This window comes from Pristis pectinata, chromosome 9 (assembly GCF_009764475.1).
Source record: "Pristis pectinata isolate sPriPec2 chromosome 9, sPriPec2.1.pri, whole genome shotgun sequence".
Classification (NCBI taxonomy): Eukaryota; Metazoa; Chordata; class Chondrichthyes; order Rhinopristiformes; family Pristidae; genus Pristis; species Pristis pectinata.
The window spans coordinates 70,939,106-70,957,380 of record NC_067413.1 but is presented as its reverse complement, the minus strand read 5'-3'; the positions used below and the strand labels follow the sequence as shown (position 1 = coordinate 70,957,380).

The 18,275-nt window shown below is 40.1% G+C and overlaps 1 protein-coding gene across 1 annotated transcript in view; it reads right to left on the bottom strand.

Moving 5' to 3' along the window:
- Positions 1-18,275, bottom strand: part of sntg1 (syntrophin, gamma 1) — a 92,883-nt gene that overhangs the window by 17,512 nt on the left and 57,096 nt on the right. Inside the window, exons 11-12 of the mRNA XM_052023510.1 lie at positions 17,438-17,476; positions 5,494-5,610 (exon numbers count right to left, since the gene is read on the bottom strand). Of these exons, the coding sequence (XP_051879470.1) occupies positions 5,494-5,610; positions 17,438-17,476 (156 nt within the window). The remainder of the gene's footprint in view (positions 1-5,493; positions 5,611-17,437; positions 17,477-18,275) is intronic.

Sequence of the window (18,275 nt, the reverse complement as noted above, 5' to 3'; positions counted from 1 at the left end):
CATTGTGGATTTTGAGGTGTGTTTAGGATCGTTATCCTGTTGTAGAAGCCATCCTCTTTTCATCTTCAGCTTTTTTTTTCACAGACGGTGTGATGTTTGCTTTCTGAATTTGCTGGTATGTAATTGAATTCATTCTTCCCTTTACCAGTGAAATGCTCCCCGTGCCACTGGCTACAATACAAGCCCAAAGCATGATCGATCCACCCCCATGATTAACAGTTGGAGAGATGTTCTTTTCATGAAATTCTGCACCCTTTTTTCTCCAAACTTTCCTGCGTCCTTACTACAAAATCCAGCATCAGAAGTTTGCAAATGAACATCTAAACAAGCCTGATGCATTTTGGAAACAGGTCCTGTGGACTGATGAAGTTAAAATAGAACTTTTTGGCCGCAATGAGCAAAGGTATGTCTGGAGAAAAAAGGGTGCAGAATTTCATGAAAAGAACACCTCTCAAACTGTTAAGCACGGGAGTGGATCGATCATGCTTTGGGCTTGTGTTGCAGCCAGTGGCACGGGGAACATTTCACTGGTAAAGGGAAGAATGAATTCAATTAAATACCAGCAAATTCTGGAAGCAAATATCACACCGTCTGTAAAAAAGCTGAAGATGAAAAGAAAATGGCTTCTACAACAGAATAACGATCCTAAACACACCTCAAAATCCACAATGGACTACCTCAAGAGGCACAAGCTGAAGGTTTTGCCATGGCCCTCACAGTCCCCTGACCTAAAAGTCATCAAAAATCTGAGGCTAGACCTCTAAAGAGCAATGCATGCAAGACGGCCCAAGAATCTCACAGAACTAGAAGCCTTTTGCAAGGAAGAAAGGGCGAAAATCCCCCAAACAAGAATCAAAAGACTCTTAGCTGGCTACAGAAAGCATTTACAAGCTGTGATACTTGCCAAAGGGGGTGTTACTAAGTACTGACCATGCAGGGTGCCCAAACTTTTGCTTTGGGCCCTTTTCCTTTTTTGTTATTTTGAAACTGTAAAAGATGGAAATAAAAAAGTAATCTTGCTTAACATATTAAAGAAATGTGTCATCTTTAACTTTATGCCTTTTGGAAATCAGGTCATCTTTTACTCGCTTAGCTATTCGCAGTAACAGAAATTTTGACCAGGGGTGCCCAAACCTTTGCATCCCACTGTACAGGCATTCTTCCCATCTGACACAGAAAATGCTGGAAATCTCCAGCAACTTGTTCAGCAACTATAAAAATAGAAACAAGATATTTCAGCACAGACCCTTCCTCAGAACAGGTTAAGATGAAGGGTAATATCTTAAATGTCAATAACCTGTTTAATCTCTTTACAGATGATGACTAACATGTTGTATATTTTCTCTATATTGATTTTTATTTCCAATTTCCAGCATTTTGGTAGTTTTCTTTTCAGTTGAAGCTTCTTTACTGGATGTGAAAAGTAGAACTCTGATCTCTGTTAAGGTCATATAAGATACCTTACTTGGGATTCTGTCCTTAGGTGTGACAGGTACAGTGCTGGTGATAATTACCAGAAATACAAATTCATGAAAGGTTTAAAAAAAAAGTCATACTTTCCAGTGGGTAAACTTAACTAATTGATATCTTTTTCATATTTTTTAGCCAGGACATAAAATAAATTACAAAGGACAATCAATAGATGAAAAGACTTTCTTTGCATAATTATCTAATATATGCTTGTGTGTGGACTTTAGACAGCATTTTATTAATCTCAGTTTAATTAAACAGATGGCTTTCATTGTCCTCCCTCACAGAGTAGATTAACATGGTGGTGCTTTTAGGATGGTTAATTTTTATATACAGGCTGTTATTTCTGGAGGTATTTAATGACCACTCATGGCTTCATTGAGGAGCAGTAAAGTACGTCTTCTACAAAAGGCGCTGTTGTAACTCACAGAGGCTCCTTCAACTGCAGCTCCCAAACCTGCATCTCTACCATCTAGAAAGATGGGGGAAACAATTGCATGGGATGTCATCACTTACAGATTCACCTCCATGCCACAAACAAAATTAATTTGGAAATATATCACCGCTCCTTGGTTGTCAGTGAACTCAAATCCATGTTCCCTTCTTAATAGACTATGGATGTTTTGAGCTATTTTATGGGATTAGGAATTATAACTGTTAAATAATCCTGAGTTCTCTGAAACAATTGCCTTGCAGAAATATCCAGCATTAGACTGTCTTCTGGCCAGGATAATTTGACATGACCTTGGTGCTACCAGAAGACAGAGGAAAAGAATAAGAGGAGACTTCTCTTTCCTCCTCTAGGGAAATATGTAATTTTTTATTAAATTGTGGAAATAACTTGGTGACGGTAAATAAAATCAAATATAATTTCCTGTGCTGCTTCTCAGCATTAATAAACTTGGTTAGATTGTAACTTATGGACTACAACAACTGACCACCATCTTCTCTAGGGAGTTATCCATCAATTGTAAGTAGCTTGTGATGACTAGGACTATTCAGGGAGTTATTACTTAATGACTAAATATCGACCCATGAATTAGAAGCAGATACAAATATCATGGCAGAATATTTCACCCATCCGTGCTAGATTGTAATTACTTATAAACATAGCCAGCCAGGGGAATATTATTTCTAGTTAGTTATCTATTGATTACAGGGAGTCACCACTAAATGAAGAGATACATAAATCTCCTGATGATGCAACTGTTCATTATAAGCAGTGTGAGTCATTTAAGCAGAATTAAATCTGTCCACCAACTGGAAGATCTTTGCAAATGGTACAAATTTGGGACACAATGTGGACTGGGTTCAAAATGATGAAGGTTTTGACATTTGGAAATTCTCCTTTTAGTGATGTAATGCAAGAATTTATTATCTATAAAGAGACAAATATATATTTAGGCACTTTGGCAGCCTATTATTGCAATAGTAATATTGCACCTATATTAGTGAAGGAAGGGAATTCAATAATTAAGTCAAGTAGTGTGTTACAAGCCAGGTTGCTACTTGGTGAATGTCCCTTTAAGGCAACTGGACAGTAGAGTAGTGTGTGTGTGTGTGTTATCTACAAGACAGCAAGACTATAACTGGAGCATACTGGCTGTCTGGACACAGAATCGAAGAGACAGAGACACTGACTGCTGGTCTCTGTATCAATGGATGAAGAACAATAGCTGTGTCAGTCTCTATACAATCTGTGTATGGATTTTTGGAGCAATCAAGTGGAGTCCACTTTGTCATTAACCTGTACTGGAAAGCAGGTATTTCTGTGGGTGGCCACATATCAAATTCCTTCAGGGTGGCAGATACTTCGAAACCAAGCAATAGAGATCTTCAGTGATTGAGGTGTCGTATGGGTTCCATTGTGGAACATGTGGATTTCGTACGTCTTCTCCCTACATTCTCTCTACAATCTACTGAGGTTTTCAAAAGCCTTTGCTCACGTTCCACCTTATGACTTGCTGAACTGAACTTTGACAACTATTCCTAGACTTGGGGTTTGGGAATTAGCCACACACACACTTAGAGTTTAGATTTTTGGGGTCAATGTTTAATATCTAATGTTTTTACTTTTCTTATTATTACAAGTAGTTATTAATAAAATAGTTTCTAACACTTATACATGGCTCGTTGTGTTTCTATTGTTGCTGGTACATAACAATTGACATTCCAATTGAATCTAGTTTTTCAGTCATTTGTTGAACAGTATGAACACATCCAATTGGCTAAAAGATCACTAACACTGCTTAATATTAAATGATTCAATATTTTTATCTAAAAATTATCATAAACAGAAATTTCTATAAAATTGGGCTTAGTTACTTCTATTACTCTTCACCTAAAATAAATAAAACATTTGATTCAATTTACACCTGCATAATAAACCTAAAATAAGTTTAGGCTGGACTCATCAAATAAACAAGCCTGGGAATGTACTTTCTACTTTTTAAAGACTTTTAGGTAGCGTTGTGTATCATCCTAAAACTGTTTTTCAAACTCCCAGAAAGCTCACAATCCTTTATTTGAAAGATTTCCAAAACAGTGAGTTCTGGTTACCCTGTGAAACATCATCCTGTGTCAATTTCGGTGCATGCTACTGTATTGATCTGTTGCAAGATCTCACAGCTGCTGGCACTTGGCCTCTAACCTTGGAATCCACCTCTTGTAGGGACATACGTACAATACAAGCAGCACTTTTCCAGCTAATTGGGAGACTACTGCTTAAAGAATGGATGCCGCAATGATAGGAGAGAGTGTGCTGCCTAAGAATTCGAAGGGACTTGGACAGGCTGGTGGAAAATAGTATCTGCAGGAGGTGTATTGCTTCTGCAAGGAGGCCACAGAGATTTTCCAGAATTATAGTTAGGCACACCTGGCAGGAGGTTTCCAGGGAGCTCTCTGTAAGGAGTTTTACCGCATGAGTGCAGTTTTTGAATGTCTTCTGTTTGGGACTAATATTTGGGGACAACTCACAATGTGTAATTAATTTGTAATAAATGCACATGCTTGCACTGCCTGCTTCTGTGGGGTGAAGGAATAGAGGATGAAGTCTTCTCTCCTTGAATATAAAACTTTTGTGTTGTCAAAAATGCAGCAATCACCAGAAAACTGTTAGCAGAGAACAACAGAGCCATGAAAGATCTTGAGGCTGGGAAGCTGAATCAGACTTCCATGAGCAAAGCAATCCAGGCACAGGTACTGTTGGAGATCACAGATCACAGTAAGAACCATCTTGGTGAAGCCATATGTCCCTGTAAACTCTGGGTGATACAACCTTGGGTGGTGGACCACTCTATAATATATTCCACCATATAGTTCCCATTGTTGCCAGTTATGCCTCTAATGTCTATGGTTCATCTCCATACCATCCAGCAAGAAAAGTATTAGGTGATGACAAATCCCCCATTAGCAATCAATTCTGAATGCAAAAAACTGTTGTTTAAGATGCAAGAAAAGCTCAAGCTTAATTGCAAACAGTAAACAATAAGGTTATTGAGTTTTCTGAAGCAGTCTGTTAAAAATTGCTGCTAAATGTTGGGCCTTTAAATAGCACATTTTCAGGGAAAATGGGGTGATTAAAAGCTGCTTGTTCTGTGAGTAAACAAGTACCATCATTTTTCAGATCAGAGAGAGTGAAAACCACACTGGGGATAAATATTGGATATTGTATTGGAGTGAGCACCATTTGGGGAAGATTCAATTTCTAATGCTAACAAACATCCCACTGGAGAGTTAAGGATTGAATTTTTTACTGGTTGTCAGTTGGTCCAGAAAGAGATGCAATTTTTCTCCACTCCAGATTAATTCTATTTTCAACTGCAAAGCACTGTTTTGTTTCCAGCATTGTGAGAAGATTGGCATTCTTTCATTATTATAGAAATTAAAATATAAAAATACAAGCTATAACATGCAGTTCACTGCAACCATCAGTGTTATCGGACTAATATACATACTGTCTGTACATTTTTAGTTGTATACTAAATTAAAAATGCATGCTGATTAAGTCAAAACTGAACCTACTGGAGGTGCTGTAAATGTGTATAGGCAAGCGCCTCTCACGGCTAGATACTTTGGTGTATATAGCTTATCCTGCAGCGAGTCTGGTTCCCGGTCTTCTACCCAGCCCATGTAGACTATCTGACAAAAAAACATAACAATATTGACCAGTCTTACATTAATAACTCGAGGGCACTCTTAAGATGATATATAGAGCAAAATGGAGCATTCACCTGAAAACCATTTCAAATCAACAGCCATTCTTCTGCTTTATCATTTTATGTAAGGCCTTAGGGTGTATGATTATCCCCATTCATCATGATGAATAATCTTTCTTTTTGCCTTAAGGCAGAAAAATGTTGTGTAAAGATGTGTTTCATTCACACTGTATGCTTTCATTTTCCAGTAGAAAAAATCCTTCAGACACATTTTAAGACATATTTCACTCCATTCTCCACTGAGTCAGAGAAGATACCAGATCTGTGCAAGGAAAAGGGATGGCCAAATTTGGAAACAGACAAAAAGCCGTGATTTGTGATTAGCACATTCCCATTGCTTCTGATACAGGCATCATGCCAACATTATGCTCTCTCTTTATTTGCAAGTCTGCCTCTGCAGCCAGCATTAACTCCTCTGGATATTAGCTCCATTTCTCTGCTGAGGCCCAATATCGTGAATGGCTAGAACAATTTAAACATTGCTTGCAATAATTACTCAGCCTGCACTCCTTAAGGGGAAGTGCACTATAACTGCAGCAGGTGCTGGCAGACATACCACAACATAAACTGGGAAACTGTGAACAATGGCAAGAATGGTCAGCAATGAGAGCAGACTCCAAGCTCTTCTCACATTGAACTGGAACTTTCGGTGCATGGGATAGAAAGAACAGATCTGATTTTTCCCACAGGGGACAAGCAGGCGCTTGAGTCACCTGCACAGGCAGTGGAATCAGAAAACAGAGGCAATCCAGACCAGAAGTCAAACCCCACAGGTTTAGATGCAGCACTGTAATAAGTTTAATGGTGCGGTCAAGGTGAGTGACTGCATCTCCTACCAACTGCTTCACCAGCATCAGACACTGCTTACTTCATTATATTGCCACTTATTGACAACACTATCTATTGGAACTCATACCAAAAAATCATGACCCACTTCATCCTTATGCAATTAGTGCAGCTAGAACTTTTGCAGTTTATCTCACGGCTCTCATCCACTGCCACATCACTTACCATGAGTGCTACAACATCCAAACACTCTGAGCTACACGTATAGATACATTTCCCTTTCTCATGCATGACAAAGTGGCATATAATCCAAGACACTAGCAACTTACCTCTAGGGTCAGGCACACCTGAATCATCTTACCACATGGAGGACCACTGCTTGGCTCCATACCTCATTATATCTTGGTCCAAAGATGAATAAAAGAAGCAAATTGCAGAGACAAGTTGTGAGTGAGAATCATTGATATCAAGGTAGCATTTGACCAAGTAATGCATCAACCTTTGGTAAAACTGAAGTCAAAAAGCATAGAGTAGAACATTCTCCACTGCTGAAGTCAAAAATTGCTCAGGAGACTTTTGTTGTTGTAGAAGATCTTTCACTTCAGCCTTGGATATTATTACAGGCATTTTTCTGGGCAGACCTAGGATAAACCATCTCCAGCTGCTTCATCAATGATGGATCAATAAGTGTTAAATAACATTAGCACCACAGAAATCAAGCAATCATCATCTTTCAACATAAGAGTCCAATGACTCTCCCATGCATTCCAAGGAATTTCCATTGTCAGTAAGTATCCTTAGGTGACCACTGAGCAGAAACTTAACTAAGCCAGCTACAAAAATATCCTGTTCATTACACTAGGCAGACGTTGGGCATCCTGCAGAAAATGAGTCACTTCCTGACCTCCTCCATAGTCCACCATCACATCACCATTCCAAAAGCTTTTTCACCATCTACAAGTCACAAACAGGAGTGTGACAGAGTACGGTCCATTTGCTTGGATGGGTGCAGCTCCTTAAAATTCAGGAACTTCAACAACATCCAGGATAAAGCAATCAGATTGATTGACATCCCATCTACCACTCAAGACATTCACTGCCTCCACCACAAATATGCCATGTATTTACTGTGTGCCATCTTCAAAATGCACTACAGTTACTTATCTAGGTTACTTCAACAGTACCTCCCAGACCTGTGTTCTCCAAATCTTAGAAAGATGATGGCAACAAATGCGTGGTAACACAGTGAGTTATAGATGCCTCTACAAGACACATTCTATCCTGACTTAGAAACATAGTGTTGTTCCATCAGTGTCCCTGCATCCAAATCTGGGATCTCCCTACCCTAAAACATGGAGGCAGCTCCTTCACCGATAGGATGTCAACAATCAAAGAAGCGGGGTCATCATCATCTTCTCAAGGGCATTAAGCGATGGACAAATAATAATCTTCTTGATAACAAAGTCCACAACCCATTTGATAAATTCTTGAAGGAAAGATAGTGCTCCACATAATCGAAGAAGTGCAGACTTAAGAACTTCCCCAACTCTGTAATAACACTATGTTTCTAAGCCAGCGGGGCGTGGTGGGGTTGGGCATGGAAAGTTCTAATGAAATGTTGATCTGAATTCTCGCTAGTGGAAAGCCAGCTCATTTAGCTCCAATTCGGAGTAAGATAAGGTTATTAACCCGAGTTTATCCAAACATTAATCATTATCCTCACCAATCGTTAATGAGGCTTATGGTTTGTACTATGCATACAGATGAACTCCCAACAAAATTGATATCAATTGATCAAGACAGTTGAGGAAGAAAAATGGAGACAAAAAATAAATTATGAAGCTAATTACATCTTACTTAATATTTAATATTGTGAGCACAATTCAGTAATTTAAAAACATATTTCCTTGACATAAAAATCAAATGTTATCAACCATGGATGACTTGGTCAGAATATCACAATTTGAACAAAAGGTCAACAAAACTCTGAACACCATGGCGTTGTTCAAAATAGAGGTGTGCCTATTAAGCAGGACTGTTCTGACAGACACAATGTTTAGCCTGCTCTTGCCCACAAAACTTATTTCTTCCTACCTTGACTTTATCCATTCTCTCCTGGTCCAGTCCCTTCCCATTTACATCTGTGGCACTTCAAATGGTCTGCCACATTAACAGTTTGCAATTTCCTGGTGCCAACTGGTTCATCCTCACCACGGACATACTGTCACTCAATACTACTTTCCCACATCAAAGGGTCTCGTGGCCTACATCTCTTCTGAACTCAACCTCATCTTGAACAACTTCCCCTTCAACTCCACTTAGTTTCTCCAGCTTAAAGGTATAGCTTGGGCTAAGTTATGCCTTTTATTTTGTGGGATATGTGGAACAATCTTTTCTCTCAGTCTTATTCAGTCTCATTCCTCAAATCTTTTTCTGGTGCATTGACAACTGCATTGGTGCTGCTTCTTGTACTCATACAGAACTCAAAAGTTCCATTACTGAATTTGGATGTGGCAAAATTGCTCCCAGTGCAAATGAGCTTGCAAAGTCATCCTCATATTTGAGAGCTGTTCCAACACCAGTCAAGCAAACAACCAAACATCATCTTCAACCAGAAATATTAATCCTATTTCTCGTCTGACTTGCTGAATGTTTTCAGTATTTCTTATTACCAGATATAATTGTACTCACAGAATCATAACGCACATCCCACCAAACTCATCCATCACAATCTCTGAGAACATTCTGCCCCACTAGTAGAACAGACTCACTCAAGGCAGTGGCACAGTGGCATATGGGCAAGACGAAGTAGCCCTCAATGTTGATCTCAGACCCCAGGAAGTCTCATGGCTTTAGATCACTCATGAGCAAGGAAACCTCCTCCAACTTCCACCTGTCCTCCTTCAGCTATTGAATTAGGGCTCTTCCATGTTGGAAGTAACGAGAAAATGGAATGTATTCAAACTGGAGGACATCAATGTCCATCACCCAGAGAGGCTTGGTTGTACCACCACTGGCCAAGCCTTGAAGGACATAGCTGCCAGATTGTTTTTGTGGCAGGTAATGAATGAACTAACACAAGCATTGAATCTACTGACCTCACCTCACCAAGTAACTATGCCAGCTGTATCTGTCCAGGGTGTTATTGGGGATAAATACTGTATGATGGCCATTTGTGTGAAATGTAGCACAATTCAACTGGAATCTCTCTCCCCTACCATTATAACCAAGCCAGGAAATCAACCCTGGTTCAATGAGATCAGCATAAGGGCTGCTAAACTAGTAAAACTGCAACACAGGACTACAAATGTACTAAACAGAAAGAACAGCAAACAACTCACAAAGCAAAGTGATCTCACAATTAATAGATCTGTTCAAAGTTCTTCAGTCCTGCCACATCCTGTCTTGAATGAGAGTGAACAATTAAACAGTAAACAGGAAAAGGGAAGGTCCAAGTACATCCCTGTTCTCAGTACTGGCAAGGCCCAGGGTGTGAGTGCTAAAGACAAGGCTGAAGCTTTTGCAACCATGTTCCTCCAGAACTGCCAAGTGGAAGATCAATCTTAGCATCCTCTGAGATCCTCACCTTCTCAGAAGCCAGGTTTCAACCAATTTAATCCATGTGATTTCGAGGAATGACTGGGAGCAATGTCTACAACAAAGATAACACCTTGGCCATAATACTGAAGATCTGCAAATCAGAACTAGCTGTATCTCAAGCTAAGCTGTTTTATATAGTTACAACACTGGCAACACCCTGACAATGTGGAAGATTGCCCAACTGTGTCTTGTTCACAAAAAGCAGGACAAATAAGTACAGCATATTACCCACCAATCAGTCTACTTTCATCCTTCAGCAAATGGATCAAAGGCATCATGGATGTTTTTACCAAGGGGCACTTGATATTAGGTCTGGTCAGACTCGGCCCAAAGAGCTGAATTCTAGAGGTGCGAGGGAGTAACTTACCTTTGATGCCAAAGCAGCATTTGAGGTGGTATGGCATCAAGGAACCCTGGTAAAAGTGAAATCAATAGCCACCAAGGGGAAAATACTCCATTGGCTGGAGTCATACCGAGCGCAAAGGAAAGTGGTTGTGATTGTCAGAGATCAATCAGGCCAACCACAGGACATCGTTGCATGGGTTTCTTAGCAGCAGGCCCAAGTCTATTCAATTGCTTCATCAATGACCTTCCTTCCACCCTGAGGTCAGAGATTGGAGGTCTGCTGAGGATTTCACAATGTGCAATGCCGTTTGCATTTCCTCAGCAAATGATGCCGCCAACCCCTCCATGCAGCAATGTACAGAATCCAAGTGACAAATACAAAAATGCCAGGCAATGACCTTCCTCTGTAGTGAGTGACTCACCAACCATCATTTCAAAGTGTTTTCACCTATCTGGATGCATCACAGCTTGGTATGGCAACTGCTCTGCCCAGGACTGCAAGAAACTGCAGAGAGTTGTGGACACAGCCCAGTGCGTCACAGAAACCAACCTCCCCTCCTTGGATTCTTGTCTTTACCTCTCGCTGCCTTGGCGAAGCAGCCAGCACAATCAAGACCCCACCCACCTGGGTCATTCTCTCTTCTCTCCTCTTCCATCAGGTAGAAGATACAGGAGCCTGAGGGCACATACCACCAGGCTTAAGGACAGCTTTATCCCACAGTGATAAGACTATTGAACGATTCCCTTATACGATGAGATGGACTCTGACCTCACGATCTACCTTGTTGTGACACCTTATTGCACTACACTTTCTCTGTAGCTGTGACACTTTCCTCTGTACTGTTATTGTTTTTACCTGTACTACCTCAATGTACTCTGTACTAACTCAATGTAACTGCACTGTGTAATGAATTGACCTGTACGATCGGTATGCAAGACAAGTTTTTCACTGTACCTCAGTACAAGTGACAATAATAAACCAATACCAATACCAATACCATCTGCAAGGCATGAAATACTCTGCACTTGTCCAGATATGCACAGCTCCTACAACACTCACGGTTCAAAATCACCTGTGACAAAGCAGCCTATCTGAATAGCACCCAATCCATCACCATGAACATTCATTCTATTACTGGTGCACAGTGGCTGCAAAATACACTGCAGATATACAGCTAGGCTACTCCAACAGCATCTCTAAAATTCAGCACTAATAAGTTCTCTGCCAAGTTTGTACATCATCCTGATTTGGAAAAATATTGCAGTTGCTTCTTCATTGCTGGATTTAAGTCCCCACCCAACAGCATTGTGGGAGTCTCTTCAGCTGCACAACTGCAGTATTCAATAAGGTGGCTCACTTCAACCTTCTCAAGGGATATTAGGGATGGGTACTAAATGCTGGCTTTGTCAGCACTATATAAATTCTGAAAAATGAATAAATAAAAAATGGGAGCATCATAGTATAGGGGTTCTGAGGTCAAGGCCTGGGTCTTGAGAGGTGAGAAGTGCCACCTAGAGATGTGGATTGTGGGATCAATGCTCTTCCTGGGGACAGAGTGTCCCAATCCATGATTCTACACAAGTGCCCCATGACGGTTGTTGCTGAGTCAACAAGGTCTATGTTCTTACAAAATTCCCAATGGACAAGGTACTCATTCCAGGAAGTGCTTGATCAAATTTCCAGAGTGACATAAAAAGATAGGGAAACAGTTGGTGTAGCATTTCACTCTGGATGAAATCAATTTTCACTTGCATTACAATGAAAATACCATTAAATTTCTATCTGTTATTGTATAACTAGATCCTCCAATAAATATAGCTCATGTAGTTACCATTGCTTTTCAATATTTCAGAACAAGGGCCACAGATTGGTGTTTCTGTGGCTGGAATTGAGACTCCAGGACGGTGTGTTGCCTCCCTGGTGCCAGGTCAAGGATGTCTCGCAGCGGGTACAGGACATTCTGAGAGGGAAGGGTGAGCAGCCAGAGGTCGTGGTCCATATTGGTACCAAGGACGTAGGCAGAATCAGGGATGAGGTATTGCAAAGTGATTTTAGAGAGCTAAATAGAAACTGAAAAAGTAGGACTTCTGCTAATGAGGTGAGAAATAGATATATAATGCAGTTCAATATGTGGCTAAGGAGCTGGTGCAGGAGGGAGGGCTTCAGATTTATGGATCATTGGGCTCTCTTCCAGGGCAGGTGGGATGCGTACAAATAAGACAGTTTGCACCTGAACTGGAAGGGAACTAATATCCTCACTGGGAGGTTTGCTAGTGCTACTCGGGAGGGTTTAAACTAGAGTGGCAGGGAGATGGGAACCACAGCAGCAGGACAACAGGTGGTAGGGTTGAGGGCAAGAAAGATGGTGTGACAAGTAAGATTGAAAGGAAGGACAGCAAGGAACAGGCTAATAAACATGGTGGGACTGATGGGCTGAAATGTGTTTATTTCAATACTATTATGGGTAAAGAGGATGAACTTAGAGCCTGGATCAGTACAGGGAATTGTGTTGTTGTTGCCATTACAGAGACCTGGTTGTGTGAGGGACAGGACTGGCAGTTCAACGTTCCTGGGTTTCATTGTTTTATATGTGATTGGGGGGGGGTAGGGGTGGTAAAAGGGGTGGAGGGGTTGCACTACTGATGAGAATGTCACAGAGGACATACTTGAGGGCTCATCCACAGAGGCAGTTTGGGTGGAGCTCAAAAATAAGATAGGTGCGATTACACTGATGGGATTATACTATAGGCCCTCTAATAGCCACCAAGAGGTGGAGGAACAGATATGTAGACAGATTATGGAAATGTACAGAAACAACTGGGTTGTCATAGTGGGGGACTTTAACTTCCCCAGTATTGATTGGAACTTCCTTAATACAAGAAGCTTAGATGGGGCGGGATTTCTTCAGTGCATCCAAGGGGGGTTCTTGAAACAGTATGTGGAGAGTCCAACTAGAGGAGAGAACATACTGGACTAGTTTTGGGAAATGAGCCAGGCCAGGTGACAGACCTGATAGTGGGTGAACATTTTGGGAACAGTGACCACAGCTCATTATATCTTAAGATAGTAAGCATAAAATTGGATCTTGCAGGAAGGTACTAAATTGGGGAAGGGCAAATCATGAGAGGATGAGACAGGAGCTGAGGGTGGTTGATTGGGAGCAGCTGTTGTTCGACAAGTCCACATCGAACATGTGGGAATTGTTTAAAGACCAGCTGATCAGAGTTCAGGGTTGGCGTGTTTTCTGGTAAGGAGTAAGGACAAGGATGCTAAGGTAAGGTAACATTGAATGACCTGAGAGGTCCTAAATCTATTCAGGAAGAAACAGGAAGCATACGTAAAGTTTAGGACGCTAAAATCAGACTTGGCCCTTGTGGAACATAAAGACAGCAAGAAAGTGCTCAAGCAGGCAATTAGGAAGGCCCAAAGGAGCCATGAAATGTCCTTGGTGAGCAGGGTCAAGGAGAATCCCAAGGTATTTTATGCTTACATTAAGAAAAAGAGGATAAGTAAGGAGACAGTAGGTCCACTCAAGGATAAAGAAAGGAATTCTGTGCTTGGATTCTGAGCAAGTAGCTGAGGAACTAAATGAGTACTTTGTGTTGGTATTTACAAAGGAGAAGAAATTGGAGGATAGTGAAAACATACAAAGGAGAAGAAATTGGAGGATAGTGAAAACAGAGTGAGGTATGCTTTGTGTTGGGTCATTTTGAGATTAATGAGGAGGTAGTGCTAGGTCTTTTGAAAAGCATTAATGTGGATAAGCCTTCTGGCATATATCCCAGAAGACGCAAGTGAGAAGATTGCTGGGGCTTTGACAAGGATCTTTGTGTCCTCACTAGTAACAGGCAAGATCCTGGAGGACTGGAGAGTAGCAAATGCTGTGCCTTTGTTCAAGAAAGGAAATAGGGATAATCCGGTACTTATAGGCCAGTGAGCCTCATGTCAGTGGTAGGGCAGCTAGTGGAGAGGATACTGAGGGATAGGATTTATGCATATTTGGAAAGGCATGGCCCTGCTTAGGGACAGACAGCATAGCTTTGTGTGAGACAGGTCATGCCTTACAAACTTGACTGAGTTTTTTGAGGAGGTGACAAAGGTGCTAATAAGGGTAAGGCAGTGGACGTTATCTACATGGACTGCAGTAAAGCATTTGATAAGGATCCTCATGGTAGGTTGATTCAGAAGATAAAGATGCATGGGATCCAGGGTGAATTGCAAGTCTGGATTTGGAACTGGCTTGCCCATAGAAAACAGAGAGTAGGGGTGGAAGGCTGTTATTCTGGCTGGAGGTCCATGACCAGTGGTGTTCCGCATAGATCGGTGCTGGGACCTCTGTTGTTTGCGATATATGTCAATGACTTAGATGAAAATGGATTATCAAGTTTGCGGATGACACCAAGATTGGTGGAGCTGTGGACAGTGTAAAGTACTATCAAAGAATACAGCGGGATATAGATCAGTTACAGATATGGGTGGAGAAATGGCAGATGTAGTTTAATCCAAGCAAATGTGAGGTGTTGCACTTTGGGAGGTTAAATGAAAGGAGAAAGCATACAGTTAATGGTACGCCCCTTAATAGCACTGAGGTACAGAGGGATCTTGGGGTCCAAGTCCATAGTTCACTGAAAGTGGTTACGCAAATGGATAAAGTGGTAAAGAAGGCGCATGGCATGCTTGCCTTCACTGGTAGGGGTGTTGAGTGTAAGAGTAAGGAAGTCATGCTGCAGCTGTATAAAACTTTAGTCGGACCGCACTTGGAAGTATTGTGTGCAGTTCTGGTCACCCCACTATAGGAAGGATGTGGAGACTGTAGAGAGGGTGCAGAAGAGGTTTACCAGGATGCTACCTGGATTAAAGGGTATGAGCTATAAGGAAAGGTTGGACAGACTAGGGTTGTTCTCCCTAGAGCGTCAGAGGTTCATAATTAGGGGAGATCTAATAGAGGTTTTTAAAGTTATGAGAGGTATAGATAGTGTAGGTTGTCAGAATCTTTTCTCCAGGATAGAAATGTCAAATACCAGAGGACATGCTTTTAAGTTTAGAGGGGCTAAGTTTAAAGGCAATGTGAGGGGCAAGTTTTTTATGTAGAGAGTGATAGGTACCAGGGGAAGTCATGGAAGCAGGCAGTTTGGTGGAGTTTAAGAGGCTTTTAGATGGACACATGAATATGAAGGGAATGGAGGGATATGGATGACACACAGGGAAAGGACATTTAGTATAAATTGGCATCAAGATTGGCACAACATTGTGGGCCAAATGGCCTGTCCAGCACTGTACTGTTCTATGCAACATTATATTTTGATGCAAATAGAGAAGTTTAAACAAAAGTATCACTCCTTTATTGAGAGAATTATTTTCTACTTCAAGCTTCTACAATTAAGTACTGAAATCTGTTTACAGTGACTTTTAATAAAGGTTCTGGAAACTAAACCTTACCCTGCAGGAGATTTAATCAAAATCTTTGTTTAAAAGCATATTTTGATTTAGAAATGTAATTGTTTTCTCCCAAAAACCATACAAAGCACAGTAATAAATTTGTCCTATAAATTCACAGGCCTCTTACACTTGGAAAAGTTATGGGCTTTGCAAAAATGCTGACAGAATATCAATATTATAATGCAATGAAAAGATGCTATAATATGAACAGATCAATGAGTTACATTGGGCAGTTGGCAGTCAAAATACTTTGATGGATGAAGAAAATATAGGAAAGATGAGTTACTCCTTGTCAATTTTATGCCTTTCACCTGCCATGTACATTATAGTCCATGACAAAGGTCAACCAAGTTGTGCTTTAGCCTGAAGGAAAGATTTATACAACTTTTCATTGATCCCCATAGTGAATGAAGTCAAATTCTAAAATATCAGTCCAATGTCTCCTTCTTTCTACCCTGGACAGTTGATTACCAGGCTTGACATTTCCTTGATCACAGCAGCACAGCAATGATCATATTCCACGAAGTACTTAGCTAATTGTAGTACTTAATGAGTTCTACAATTATCCCTATAACCTTTGATCATATTTCTAGTCAGATAATTAACCAGTTTTTGGTGCAAAAAACTTCATCAAATCACCGTTAGTTACATTTATTGAGTTTCTCTTCAATAAGTTCACTATCCTGTGGGGAAAAAATTATCTAATTTTTTTGTCTCAGTCGCACTTCTGCCTTTTTTGAAGCTTTCTTTCGAATCTTTATGTTCCAGCTGTTTTGCTTCATAAATAAGAGGATCATGACCCTCTTCGGTTTTCTCTTTGGAACATAGTCACCTCTATGAGGACATTTGTAATGTTGAGCCTGTTCTGAAATGATCCTAGTTGTTCTTTAAACCTTTACCAATATATGTTCTTTTGAAGATAAGCTGCACAAAATTTCCAGATGCTTCATTCTCGGTGATCTTTATAAGGTTAGTATGAATTAGTTTGAGTTAAAGTCAAACATCTTGAAAATGTATCCTTGTACTTGCCCTCTCTCAAGAAAGTCAAGAAAGCCACATTTTCACTTCATTTTCTGCTCAGTTAAAATGTCCTTATTACAATGTTTCTGTACGAAAATATATTGGACTACATTTAATTATGTTTTGATTTTATCTGTCATTTCTTAACCATTTGACTGAAACGCACCCATCACTCTACCAAAGCCATTGTGCATACTTGTATTGAATTTGATTTTTTGACTGAGATGAGATTCACTGTCTCTGAATCAAATAAATAAGCTTATCCCAGTTCTTGCTCACAGCAAATTTTATATCACCAAAGAATGCAAATATTTTAGTTTTCTAGCAACAGCAATCAAAGAGTTGCATTGCTGCATGGTCCAGGTCAATGAATTCCTGAACGTCCTCATTCGTAATGTCAATAATCATTTGATTAGTGACTCTTGTTCACGGGGATAGTTATGGGTCATTAGTCCTTATTTCAAGGTCATTCTACCTCAAAGTTAAAAAAAAGACATTTAAAATAGTGTACCTGGCAGATAAATGTGTCAATGTGATATTATTAAATATTCCATCTTACCTGCTGGCTTACTGGAAAATTTCTGTTTATCTTTTTAATCTGAAGGAAAAATATTGAATTAAATGTATTAAATGTATTGTACTTTGAGCTAGGAGTCTAAATTGGCACAGTAAAATATGGCAGACTATTAAAATAACAACATATACAAAGGCAATAGTTGAACTATTGTTTGCTAGCTTGTAAAAATGTAAAACCATTTAATTTTTTTGGTTATTAATGCCAAGGATTAAAATATCATGCATATTAAGGTTGCAATTATTGATGTATCTTTAAAATGTTTTATTGACAAAGGCATTGTAGCTTAACAACATGGTATGACATAAGATTACTTACATAAACAATTATATACTTGGACACATTTGTTTAAAGCTGTTCACACCCAGTCAGTTCACAATATCTCAAGTTTATTCTAACTTACATGCCAAGAAGTGTAGGTGATACCTGGGAACGCACGCAAACTGGAGGGTTGTTCAGAAGTGATAAGCTGTTGACTTCCTTGGGTGGTAGCATAGAACTATCCTAACAGATCCAAGGTTCCCCAGTTCCAGGGTTAATAACTTGCAGATCTATTAGTTTGTCTTCCTTGACAGAAGTCATTGAAAGTTATGGCACAGAACAAGGCTACTTGGTCCAACATGCCTATGCTGGCCTAAAATGAACTTTGGATTAATCCCAATTCCCAGTACTTGATCCACAGCCATGCAAGTTATGGATCTTCAAATTATCATTCGGGTATTTTTTTTAAATGTGGCAAAGGTTTCTGCCTCCACCACCATTTCGCAATGAGTTCCAGACCTCAACCACAAAATGAGTGAAATATTTCTATTTTCTCCACTCT